Genomic DNA, 12876 nt, shown 5'->3' on the forward strand with positions numbered 1-12876 from the left:
TAGATAGATAAATAGATAGGTATTCAGTTAAATAAAGAGCTCCTGCCACCTTCCTGATGGTCTGTACAAGTTTACCCCATGTTTTCTACTGCTATAACACAAACCCACTATAATGTAGCCTAAGAATCTTCTGGATGATAACAACAATGCCCCTGCCCCAGACTATTCTTGAACTGTAGTAAAAAAAAAAAAAAAAAAAAAGAAGAAGAAGAAGGATAGAGAAGAACAACAAACAAAAAAGCTTTAAGCATGTGTGATGTGATTACTTTTGAGAACGAAGTTTGAAATCAAAATTGTTTCTGGCTTAACTTCTATGTACCCTATTAGAATATTTCAAATCCTAAGTATCTTAAATCAGCCTGGGCTTGATTGTGGACTGTTTTGATGTATTTGTTGGCTCTTTGCTTAAAATACAATGCCTTTACATCCTACATAACTCATGTTTTGATAGAATGCACTACAGTTCATTAAGCAGTATTGGAAAATGCATGGACGTCCACTTTTCCTTGTTCTCATTCGGGAAGACAATATAAGGTAGGCTGATGAAAGAAGTAAGAGTCTTGCATCTCATTGCCATAAACACTTTAAAACCTGTGAAAGTAGATCTTCCTTGTATTTTTTATCACGTTGAGCATGTGGTAGGATGTTTTGAATATATAAAGAATACTTAGTATTCAATTATTAATTTCTGATTCTTTGATAATATGCACATTTTGTTTATTTGTTTATGTTTCACAGAGGTAGCCGGTTCAACCCCATGTTGGATATGCTGGCAGCCTTAAAAAATGGAATGATTGGGGGAGTCAAAGTTCATGTTGATCGCCTACAGGTAGTCTTCTGAATTTCAGTGTGCTTCTGCTTTTAGGTCAATTAATTAATAATTCAATGCAATAATAATGCAATAATAATTGTGCATGTTCTATATAAGGTTTTTTTCTTAACTATACCCATCTTCCTAGTCCTCTTGTCACCATGTCAGTTTCTCTGACACACCAATCAGATACTCGAGCCACAGCAGTGGTTTCCTAAGCAGAATCTTTCCTTTTAGTAGCTCATATCTAACCTCATTTTTGCATATGAAAAAGCTGGGGTCCATAGTGATAAAGTGACCTGTGTATAATCTTGAGCTTTTAGGAACAAATTATATGTTCTTGGCCAGTACTCTTGTCCTTACTGTATGGTAACATCTAGCCTGGAAATGATACTGGTTCCATTTGGACTTCACAGCTCTTAACTTAAAGAGAAATCTTCTTTGGTTCCCTGTTAGTTCTGTCAGCCTCTCTGTGCACAGTTATCTTCAATCAATCTGAATTAATTACTGTGTCAGGAACTCCGTGAGATTTTGTCCCTCTGCTCATACAATTTCCTCTGCCTGGAATAGTCTTCCTTCTTTCAAAGTTTCCAGGCTTTGAATTCCTAGCAAACTTGAAAGGCCAGCTTTACAAAAGGACGCAGATCAGAAATGGCATTTCTCATCTTGACTACACTTTTATTACCTTTAAACTCCTGAGATTGTAGTCTATCATGGATTTATATGTCTTGTTTTCTATGAAATAATGGATCACTCCAGTCTTTCACATTGAAGGTACTCATTACTGAGTGGAAGGAGGAAACTTTGTAAAGAGGGAACTATTTAGGTAGCATTATAAATGGCATGTCTGCATACTTTTCACTGGTGACTGTGTTTTGCAAATGTAGTTGATCTTACCTGTGTTTTTAATCCTTTTTTCCATTGTACTGTATTTTTGTTATGCTTCCAGTTCAATTTCTTGGACTTTTGTCTTGCAGCTCTCCTGTTGAGTTTTGTGTTTTTGCTTTCATGTTTTCAATTTTTCTTTTTTACAGTATCCTGTTCTTGTTTTGTGAATGTTATATTTGGTTTTATTTTTCTGAGGATATTAACTGAATGGTTTTTCAACTTTTCCTCTCTTCTGCTTTATCTCAAGTTTTCTTTTCAGTCTTTTAGGTTGGAGGCATTTGTCAGATGTCTGTGGATCTTCAACTTTCTATTCACTTTTAAGAATGGAAAGAGTGAAAGGTCTACAGGAAGTTGGATGTCTTTGGACAAAGATTCTTGTATTGATGAATTCACATTAATAAGGTGATCTGGTGGCAAAGACCCTATTTGATGAAGGAAGCCCCAGGTGCCTTCAGCTGTCTGGAGGGTTTTTTGTTTGTTTTTTGTTTTTTTCCCCTAGTGCTCTTCAGTTTCCCCAGAAAATCAGAAAATAAACATCAAACCTCATGTTTAAAGGGCATACACTTGGCTTCCATATTGTTAGAGCAGAGTGGGAAAAGGAAGTCCCTGTAAGGTATACATTTTTTCACTTGCCATTGTTTAATCCTCCTATCTTCTGTTCTGTGCTGTGTTTCATATATTTGAGTACAGCTTCTTTACCCAGAGAAGAAGCTTCTCACCTAAAAATTAGGGAGATGGAAACAGTTATTAAGGGAACTGAAAGAGCTGCTATATCCAATTCCTTCATATAAAGAGAGCTAGCTTTTAAGATTTATTTATTTACTTGAAAGAGTTACACAGAGAGAGAAGGAAAGGCAGAGAGAGAGAGAGGTCTTCCAAACACTAGTTCACTCCCCAATTGTGCACAATGGCTGGAGCTGTGCCAATCCGAAGGCAGGAGCCAGGAGCTTCTTCCAGGTCTCCCACACGGGGGCAGAGGCCCAAGTACTTGGTGGATTGGAAATGGAGCAGCCAGGACTCAAACCAGCACCCATATGGGATGCCAGCACTGAAGGCATTGGCTTTATCCGCTATGCCACAACACTGGCCCCAAGAGTTAGCTTTTAGTTCCTTCTCCCTTGCTCCCAGCATCTTATGGGCCTCAAGGTTTTGAGGCTCTTTTCCTGTTTTCTTTGTCCTAATGGATTTATATGTTAATTGATTTATGCCTGAAACATTTGACTTACATTTTCTTGAGATTTCATGGAAGTAAAGAGTTGAAGATATATGTTGATCATATTAACCAGAAATCTACTCTTGGTTTTATATTTAAATATCCTTCCCATTCCAGGGTCTACCTATATATCTCTTTAAAAAGAATCATTATAAAAAGGGAGAGAGAGAGATCTTCCATCTACTGGTTTACTCCCCAGATGACCACAACAGATAGCACTGGGCCAGGTCAAAGACAGGAGCCAGGAGCTTCATCTGGGTCACCCACGTGGGTGGCAGGGGCCCAAACTCTTGGGTCATCTTCCACTGCTTTTCCCAGTCCATTAGCAGGGAGCTGAATCAGAAGTGGGACATGAACCAGTACCCATATGGGATGCTGGCGTCGCAGGAAGAGGCTTTATCCAATATGTCACAGTGTTGGCCCTGATATCTTCCCAATACTTACTTACAACAAATATGTGGACCTATGTGGGAAAAAAAAAACTGGATTACTAAAAGTGTAAGAAATGTTAAGATAAGGTTTCAATAAGTGATAGGCTATCCCATATTCCTAGATGAAGAGGCTATTATAAATATGTTATTTCCTCCTAAATTAACATTGGTTTATTCTAATCATAGTCTTAATTTCAGTGGGAATCAAGAAGAGTTTTTGACAGTCTCATAAGGCCAAGGGACAAAAATTAGACTTCAGTGGTAACCAAGGAAGAGGGGTGTGGATACACTTCCCATTCAGGTGACCTTCCTGAAAAGCTATCCCTGAAGCCTACAAGGGAATCAGAAGCAGTTCAGTGCTCACAAAGAAGAGAAAGCAGCATTATTCAGAGCTTTGGACTATTTCTACTGTGGTTTGTTTACAGTGTAAATCTGTCTTCTATTTAAAAATTAGGAGGCATGCTAGGAGAATTCAAACAACAGAAAACCAGGAGGAGGTATAGATAATAGAAATAAACCTTATTTTGGTCTAGATATTAGAGTTATCAGACATGAACTTTAAAATAATTATGCTCAGTGTCTCTAAGATATCGTATTAGATAATTGTATTAGACTTTGAAACTATAAAAAAGAATCAAGTAGAAAGGAAAAATTCCATCACTGAAATTGAAAATTCTTTTTTTTTTTTCTTCAAATCAGTTTTATTCTCTGAAGGGACAGGACACCAAAGATTAGTTTTTTACAGATGGCCAATAGCCTACAGTGGGGACCAAATGCCCATCCCTATCATATGAAATTGAAAATTCAGTCAGCAAGGCACTTACTGTAATTGGTGGCAAGATACAGGTAACTCAGAAAAAAACCCACCATGCCCACAAGAAATTAAGGCAATATATGATGAAGAGAACCTCATGGATTGATGGTGATTTATAGATTATTTAAAAAATACCTTGGGAGAAAAGATTGCCACCTTATATTATATATCAAAATACATTTTAGATGGATTAGATAATTTAATATAAAAATGCCATAAAAATTTCTACCTTAACTTTAAAAAGATATCAAAATGTCATTTTTAACATGATTAGTAGTTAGTTTCAGCATTTGAGATTGACAAATTCTAATTTTAATGTTAAATTTGAGTTTTAAGTAATTGTACTTTGTTTTCAGGTTTACTATTCTGCCCTATTTTGGAAGAGTTTCCATTTCCTTCGAAAAGTCATAGACAAATTATAGAGACAATATAAAAGGTGGTGACATTTTCTCTCGAGGAAATAAATTAAAGATTTCTCATTTTCTTTTGCTTTTTTAAATCAATCACAGCATAGTTATAAAAGCTTGGAAAGATCCTTTTTTTTTTCACCATCTTAAATCATGAAATTATTCATTTATGTATTGTTACACACAAGCTCAAATTGATTAAAATCTTGAGATAATTCATCTAATCCTCTCATTTCACATATAGGGACCTGCAGCCCTTTGTGAGAAGGTGACAATCGCAATCCAAAGTCAAGCTATTGCAGAGACAGAACTCACAGCTTCACATTCCTATGTGGTGCTCTTTGTACTCTAGCTTCTGGTCTTTCCTCATTGTCCTTTTTGTAGAGTTTAATGTCTATTTCACTACCTGTTTCTTTCTTTCCCCCCCTCTCTTTCTCTCTCACTTGCTCTCTTTCCATTTTAGTTGTCTTTCAGAAGTTCAAGGAGAGAGGGGTCAATAGTTTGACTTTTCATGAGTCAAAGAGTTTTGTATTTTGGGGAGCTGCTGCTGTGGCATATTAGGTTAGGCATCTGCATTGCATTGCCAGCGTCCCATACGAGCACCGGTTCATATCCTGGCTGGTCCTCTTCTAATCCAACTCTCTGCTAATGGCCTGGGAAAGCAGCAGAAAGTGGCCTTGGGCCTCTGCATATTTGAGGGAGACCTGCAAGAAGCTCCTGGCTCCTGCTTCCAATCAGCCCAGTTCTGGCCATTTGCAGCCGTTTGGAGAGTGAACCAGCAGATGGAAGACCTTTCTCTCTGTCTCTCCCTCTCTCTCTGTGTGTGTGTGTTTCCTGCTCTCTGTCTTTAACTCTGCCTCTCAAATAAATAAATAAATCTTAAAAAAAAAGAATTTTGTATTTTTAAAAAATATAAGTGGAGGTTCACTATTCTATGATCTGTCTCCTCTCAGAAACAAAGCCTGTTTTCTTTCAGACTTGCAACCATCAATCATGCAAAATGTTAACAATATTTTGGAAGATCTTGTGAATTTAAGTATATACTTTGCCATCTTTTTTTTTAATTTGTATTATTTATTTGAAAGGCAGAGTTACAGAGATGGGGAGAGATACAGAGAAAGCTCTTCCATCCATTGGCTCACTCCCCAGATGGCCACATGGCCCAGGCTGGGCCAGGCTGAAACCAAGAGCCAGGAGCTTCATTTGGGTCGCCACGTGGATGCAGTGGTCCAAGCACTTGGGCCATCTTCCGCTGCTTTCCCAGCACATTATCAGAGATCTGGATTGGAAGTGGAGCAGCTGGGACTCAAGCCAGTACTCACATAGGATGCTGGCTTTGTAGGCTGTTGGTTAACCGCTGTCCCCCAGCACCAGCCCCTGCCACCTTTTTAAAATTATGGTACAACATGCATACCATTAGATATATTATCTTAACCATATTTAAGTATATAGTTCTGTATTGTTAAGTACATTTGTGTTGTTGTGCAACCAATCTCTGAAACTTTTTTTATCTTGGAAAACTGAAACTCAACTCATTAAACAACTCACCATTTCCCCCACCCTCCAGTCTTCATCATAATATTGCTGATGAAAATGACAACTGTGTGCTTTTCTAGGATGTTATTCCAAGCCCTTTCAAATTTCCTTAGCCCATGGTGTACAACTTTGCTCTTTCCTTGGCCTTCAGTCTCCCTTCTCAGCTTCATTTTCCAAGGCATCACTCCATGCAGTTTATTCACAACTGTGCTGTCCACTCCCCAACTATACTGGAATAGGGTAGATATTCAAAAAATATTAGTCTAACAATTAGTTAACTGAAGTGCAGGACATACAGATGTGAGCCTATATGTTACAAAATACCATTCAGCAAATCGTGGTTGTATTCAGTTCTATGTCCAGACATAGGCTCTGCTCTTAGGTTGTTTATAATCAAAGATTAACTTGGCTGTAGCTGTGCCACTTAGAATTGTGTAGATCAGGTAGATGTTTGGTCTTACTTGCTCAGGCTCTGTATGGAGGTTTTTGTGTCATTGCTAGTAATGTGTCCATCCTGACATCTATAAGCCTGTTTTGGTTGATGTTCTGCTTTGTTGATGAGTTTTCACTAAAGGAGAATGCTGTACACTTTGGATGGTTAGCCCACAGGACCACCATTCCCTATGTCCTATGTCTTTGCCTCTGAAATGAACAGTGACAAAATAGAATAATATATGCAAGAAAGTCTTAATTGAAGAATTTCCTTGCCGGCGCCGTGGCTCAATAGGCTAATCCTCCACCTTGCGGCGCCGGCACACCGGGTTCTAGTCCCGGTTGGGGAGCCGGATTCTGTCCCGGTTGCCCCTCTTCCAGGCCAGCTCTCTGCTATGGCCAGGGAGTGCAGTGGAGGATGGCCCAGGTGCTTGGGCCCTGCACCCCATGGGAGACCAGGAAAAAGCACCTGGATCCTGGCTCCTGCCATCGGATCAGCGCGGTGCGCCGGCTGCAGCGGCGGCCATTGGAGGGTGAACCAACGGCAAAGGAAGACCTTTCTCTCTCTCTCTCTCTCACTGTCCACTCTGCCTGTCAAAAATTAAAAAAAAAAAAAAAAAAAAAAGAATTTCCTTAATTTTTAAGTAACAAATGACTTTTTATGTAATTTTTTCAATTTTATGATAATTTTAAGATAATTAGAAATGACACATAATGCTAAAAATTATTGTAGATTATTCATTTGTACTGTTCACCAGGAATCACTGGTAAGCAAAAACTGTGCTTGAGTTGGTACTCATTCATTTGTTCAACCTATAATTGGGAACTAATAGGAAATTAAATGATTAGATAAGAGTTGCCATATGCCAAAATGCAAAGGAGGACTTGCCTGGGCAATAAATACCTTCATGGTCTTGAAAAATGGAGACCTGGAAGTAGCCCATCATTATATGGTCCTGAAATATACTGCAGGGGCCAGCACTGTGGCATAGTGGGTAAAGCTGCCTTCTGTAGTGTCAGCATCCCATATGGGCGCCAGTTTGAGTCTCCGCTGCTCCACTTCTGATCTAGCTCTCTCCTATGGCCTGGGAAAGCAGTAGAAGATGGCCTAAGTACTTGGGCCCCTGCTCCCAAGTGGGAGACCTGGCAGAAGTTCCTGACTCCTGGCTTCAGATTGGCACAGCTCCGACTGTTGAGGCCAGTTGGGGAGTGAGCCAGCAGATGGAAGACCTCTCTCTCTCTCTGTCTCTCTGTCTGTCTGTCTCTCTCTCTGTTTTTGAAAGCTTTTATTTAATAAATATAAGTTTTATAAGTACAGCTTTAGGAATATAGTGGTTCTTCCCCCCATACCCGCCCTCCCACCCCAACTCTAATCCCACCTCCTACTCTTCATTAAGATTCATTTTTAATTAACTTTATATGCAGAAGACCAACTCTCTACTAAGGAAGAATTTTAACAGTTTGCAACAACACAGATAAAGTACTGTTTGAAGACAAGTTTTACCGTTAATTCTCGTAGTACAACTCATTAAGAACAGAGGTCCAATGTATAGGGAGCAACTGCACAGTGATTCCTGTTGTTGATTTAACAATTGACACTCTTATTTATGACATCAGTGATCACCTGAGACTCTTATCATGAGCTGTCAAGGCTAAGGAAGCCTTTTGAGTCCACCAACTGTGACATTTAGACAGGACCATAAGTAAAGTGGAAGTTCTCTCTTCCCTTCAGAGAAAGGTATCTCCTTCTTTGATGGCCCGTTCTTTCCACTGAGATCTCACTCACAGAGATCTTTCATGTAGTTCATTTTTTGCCACAGTGTCTTGGCTTTGCATACCTAAAATGCTTTCATGGGCTTTTTAGCCAGATCCGAATGCCTTAAGGGCTGATCCTAAGACCAGAGTGCTGTTTAGGGAGTTTGTCATTCTTGAGTCTGCTGTGTGGCCTGCTTCCCATGTTGGATAGTTCTCTCTTTTTTAATTCTATCTATTGTCATTAGCAGACACTTGGGAAGACCTCTCTCTTTCATTCTTTCTCTCTCTTCTTCTTCTTCTCTATCTTTGTAACTAAATAAATAAATCTTTTAAAAAAAAAAAAAAAGAAAGAAAGAAATACACTGCAGCAACAGAATCCAAAGTACAATTTACATGGTCTTTTCCCAAAACAATTTTAGTACTTCATTTTCTTTAGTTTCAAATTTTTTTCTTTCTTTTTTTTTTTTTTTTAAGATTTACTTGTTTATTTTGAAAGCATTACAGAGAGAGAGATCTCCTTTCTACATAACAGCCAGTGCTGAGCCAAGTTAAAACCTAGAGCCAGGAGCTTTATCTGGGTCTTTCTTGTGGGTAGGAGGGGCCCTAATACTTGGGCCATGTTCTGCTTCTTTCCCAGGCGCATTAGCAGGGAGCTGGATGGACACAAACTGGCATCTTGGGATGCCAAGATCACAGGCAAGTGGCATTACCCAGTATGTCACTACACTGGTCTGCAAAATTTTATATATATATATATATATTTTTTTTTTTTTTTTGACAGGCACAGTTAGTGAGAAAGAGAGACAGAGAGAAAGGTCTTCCTTCCATTGGTTCACCCCTTAAATGGCCGCTACGGCTGGTGCACTGCGCCAATCTGAAGCCAGGAGCCAGGAGCTTCCTCCTGGTCTCCCATGTGGGTACAGGGCCCAAGCACTTGGGCCATCCTCCACTGCCTTCCTGGGCCACAGCAGAGAGCTAGACTGGAAGAAGAGCAAGCGGGACAGAATCCAGCACCCTGACTGGGACTAGAACCCGGTGTGCTGGCACCGCAGGCAGAGGATTAGCCTAGTGAGCCATGGTACCGGCCAGCAAAATTATATTTTCTAACATTTTAATAGGTACTGAAATTTTTTTGTTCCCACTTAAATATAAATGGCTAAGAACAAAAAGTTTATCTCATGTTGATTTTCCTATATATTGTGATTCATAAATCTGTAACTTGACGGATATGTTGTATTGTGGACGGTGTTGTATGTGGCAACCTGTCAGATTTTAGAATGCTGATTTAAGGAATTACATATTTTAAAGTAAACTTCTTTTTGTAAAGTATTACCTCCCTGCAGAAAAATGTGTTCACAGGCCATAAGAATATGGCCTGCTGAATTTAAGAGTTTCAAATGTTTTCTCCTCAGACACTAATATCTGGAGCTGTAGTGGAACAACTTGACTTCTTACGGATCAGTGACACAGAGGAGTAAGTCCCTTTGGGTTATATAGTTATTTCATTACTTGCAATTATATTAGAAAAATGGGAAATCTGAAACATTTTCTTTTCATTTTCAGACTTCCAGAATTTAAGAGTTTTGAGGAGCTAGAACCTCCCAAACATTCGAAAGTCAAACGACAAAGCAGCACCTCCAATGCGCCTGAACTGGAACAGCAGCCGGAGGTCTCCGTCACTGAGTGGAGAAACAAACCAACCCACGAAATTCTTCAGAAACTGAACGTGAGGAAAATGTAGTCCCCTGCGGCTCTAACTGAACTTGACAGGGCAGGATCTCCCAGGGTCAGGCCATGTGTTATTCTGTCCTCTCGGAGAAGGCAGTAGTTGATTTGGAGATGGACACTCAGTTTACCCTTAGGCCAGTGATGAGAGGTGCTTCTGTTAGTCTGACATTAGCATGAGTATCTTAAAGATGCTTAAGGAGAGCAGAGAACAGAGCTGTCTTGGATATGAACGTATCGTGTGAGACATCAAACATTAAGTCAATGATACTTGTCTTTAGATTCTCCACTTTCTCTTCCAGTGCCCTCTCCCTCCCTTTTTCATCCCCATCTCCTCTCCTGCCCCAGTGTTTAGTTCTAATACTTGCTTTAAGTCTCTCTTGTCACTGAGGAAAGCAATCCTCACACTGCATCTGTATGAATATTTTAACAACCTAGTATTTTTTCTTTCCTAAAGAGGAGACATAGGAATAGGGTGTTGTACTTATTCAAAGAAATGAAATTCCTTGAGTAGATCTATAAATACCATAACATCTTATTTGTGACATGCAAACCTAAATATTTAGGCAAAATATATATCATTGTAGACATCTTTGTTATTGATCAATACTGTATAGATCTACATGAGTATGATATGACAAACCTAAAGAATATGACGCAGTGCCATATATAAGCATTCTACAGATGTCCCCCTCTGTCATCTGTGTCTTCACACAGGTTGATAGCAATGTAGTCCCCCACTACGAATAAGTAGAGTTTAGAATGAAACAGTTAAGTCACTGGACCCAGTCTCCCAGAGAGTGGCAGAATCAGTGTCATTGCTTATAGACAGCTAATTTTCTGTTCACTGCTTATCTTGTTTCTCGATAATTCTGATAATTAAATTCTGCTACCCCAGGAGGCTGGCTTATCCACCCTCTGTTTCCAAGATATGTAAGATAAATCAATATATAATATCATCTTGCACTTGGTCCTATATCAGTGACATTTTCTCTTTCCTCAGTTCATAGCCATGTATTTCCGCATCATATGCTTTTGTGATTAGTTACCCCTGTGGTAATTCTTGTGCTCATTTCGTTGCTGTTCTTCACAGTGATTTATATTTCCAGGACTGCAGTTGTCTGGCCAGCCAAACCATCCTGCTGGGTATATTGCTCAAAAGAGAGGGCCCCAATTTCATCACACAGGAAGGTAAGAGCCATGTCTAGGAGAACAAATTAAGTAATAGGACCTTGCTGTTCTTTAATGTATATCAAACATGCTTAAAAAATACCTGCTGAAATGTTACAGATTATTTCCTCCTCCACTAAACTTTTTTGTTTATTTTTTCTTTTTCTTCTAAGTGGAAAATGTTCGTTCATAACCCCTAGAGTGGTGTGGACCGTTAGATGTGTGAACCCCTAACTGGCTTTCATGCAATTATGCTTGGTTGTCTCTCTGATTGAACAGTGTGGGAGCCTGGATTCAGCCTGTGACGGTTAACCTCTGACGACTCCAGAGTTCTTTATTGACATTTTCTGTTTTATTTTCTGTAATTTTTCAAGAATAATACTCAGTTGTTGAATGTATAAAAATTAGCTACCCCATGATAATGCAGCATCCATTTGGAAAGGAACATGGCATTTAATAGATCAGTGCTTTGAAGTTAGTTTTAATAAAAATAAATCCTTTCTAATCCACTGTGCATTAAGAGTGAAAGCCAGTTATGCCTGAAATCCACATCTGGATCACAACTGGAATGAGTCCTTGAGTTCTATATCATGACCTGCTTCTGGCATCTTACAGTACAGAGTAATATGGGAAATATTTCAAGTACTTTAACATATAGCTGCTTATAAGTGTTTCGGCTCATCAGAAGAGACTCTGTTCATGGGTTCACAGGTGCCTGTTAAATTGATTAGAATTGAAAATTGAGTTTGCACCCTTAACAGCAGTGTAATTAATGATATTTATAGTTTTTGGCAATGAACTATATGTAATTGTTTCTTCAAATGAGGTCTACTTAAATTCTCCATTATCTTACCTAATAAATAACTTTCTTGAGTATTATTAGGCAAATTCCCTATAGAATTCTTATTTAAAATTAGTCTTAAAACTATAAGCAGAATATCAGTTATCTTAGAGACATTCATTAAAATTTGAACTTCAGAAAGAGAGAGAGAGAGAGAGACGGAAAGATCTTCCATCCTCTGGTTCACTCCTCAGCTGGCCACAGTGGACACAGCTGGGCCAGGCCAAAGCCAAGAGCCAGAAGCTTCATCCAGATCTTACACATTGGTGGCAGGGGCCCACCATCTTCTGCTGCTTTTCCCAGGCCATTTAACAGAGAGCTGGATCAGAAGTAGAGCATGTGAGATATGAACTGGCACTCACATGGGATTGCAGGTGGCGACTTCACCTATTACACCACAACACCAGCCCCTATTTTAAACCATTTTTATAAACTTGAAAATAATATTCACCTTTCACTTAGATATTTGAAAGATTTTAAATATTATAAATCTGTAAAACCTTATGATATATTGAAATTACAGACATCTATAGTGTCTGAATATAATATTATTTGTTTTCTTTTAAAGCTATAAAAATAAGTTCACAGTGGGAGGGTGGGTATAGGGGTAAGAACTTCTATATTTCTTTTTTTTTTTTTTCCAATACTACTTTATTTTATTGCCCAAATTGTTTGACCAAGCACAAACAAATTCAATTCACTAGTATGCCATGCCTCATATTTAGATAGTTTTGGTGACTGGAGGCCTTCGATTGGCTCCTCTCTCTGGCATACCACCAATCACTGTCATTTGTTTAGCACTGCTTTTTTTTCTTTTTTGGGGGGGTGGGGGGAGGAGGCACAAAATGTTCCA

General features: G+C 39.0%; 1 protein-coding gene across 23 annotated transcripts in view; it reads left to right on the forward strand.

The window, feature by feature from the left end:
• Window positions 1-12876, forward strand: part of PHKB (phosphorylase kinase regulatory subunit beta) — a 226177-nt gene that overhangs the window by 176273 nt on the left and 37028 nt on the right. For all 23 annotated transcript variants that reach the window (XM_070061799.1, XM_070061798.1, XM_008248369.4 and 20 more), the window contains 5 exon segments: window positions 452-534; window positions 739-829; window positions 9700-9761; window positions 9851-10013; window positions 11122-11203. In XM_070061799.1, the coding sequence (XP_069917900.1) occupies window positions 452-534; window positions 739-829; window positions 9700-9761; window positions 9851-10013; window positions 11122-11203 (481 nt within the window).

Source organism: Oryctolagus cuniculus, chromosome 18 (genome assembly GCF_964237555.1).
Source record: "Oryctolagus cuniculus chromosome 18, mOryCun1.1, whole genome shotgun sequence".
NCBI classification, from domain to species: domain Eukaryota; kingdom Metazoa; phylum Chordata; class Mammalia; order Lagomorpha; family Leporidae; genus Oryctolagus; species Oryctolagus cuniculus.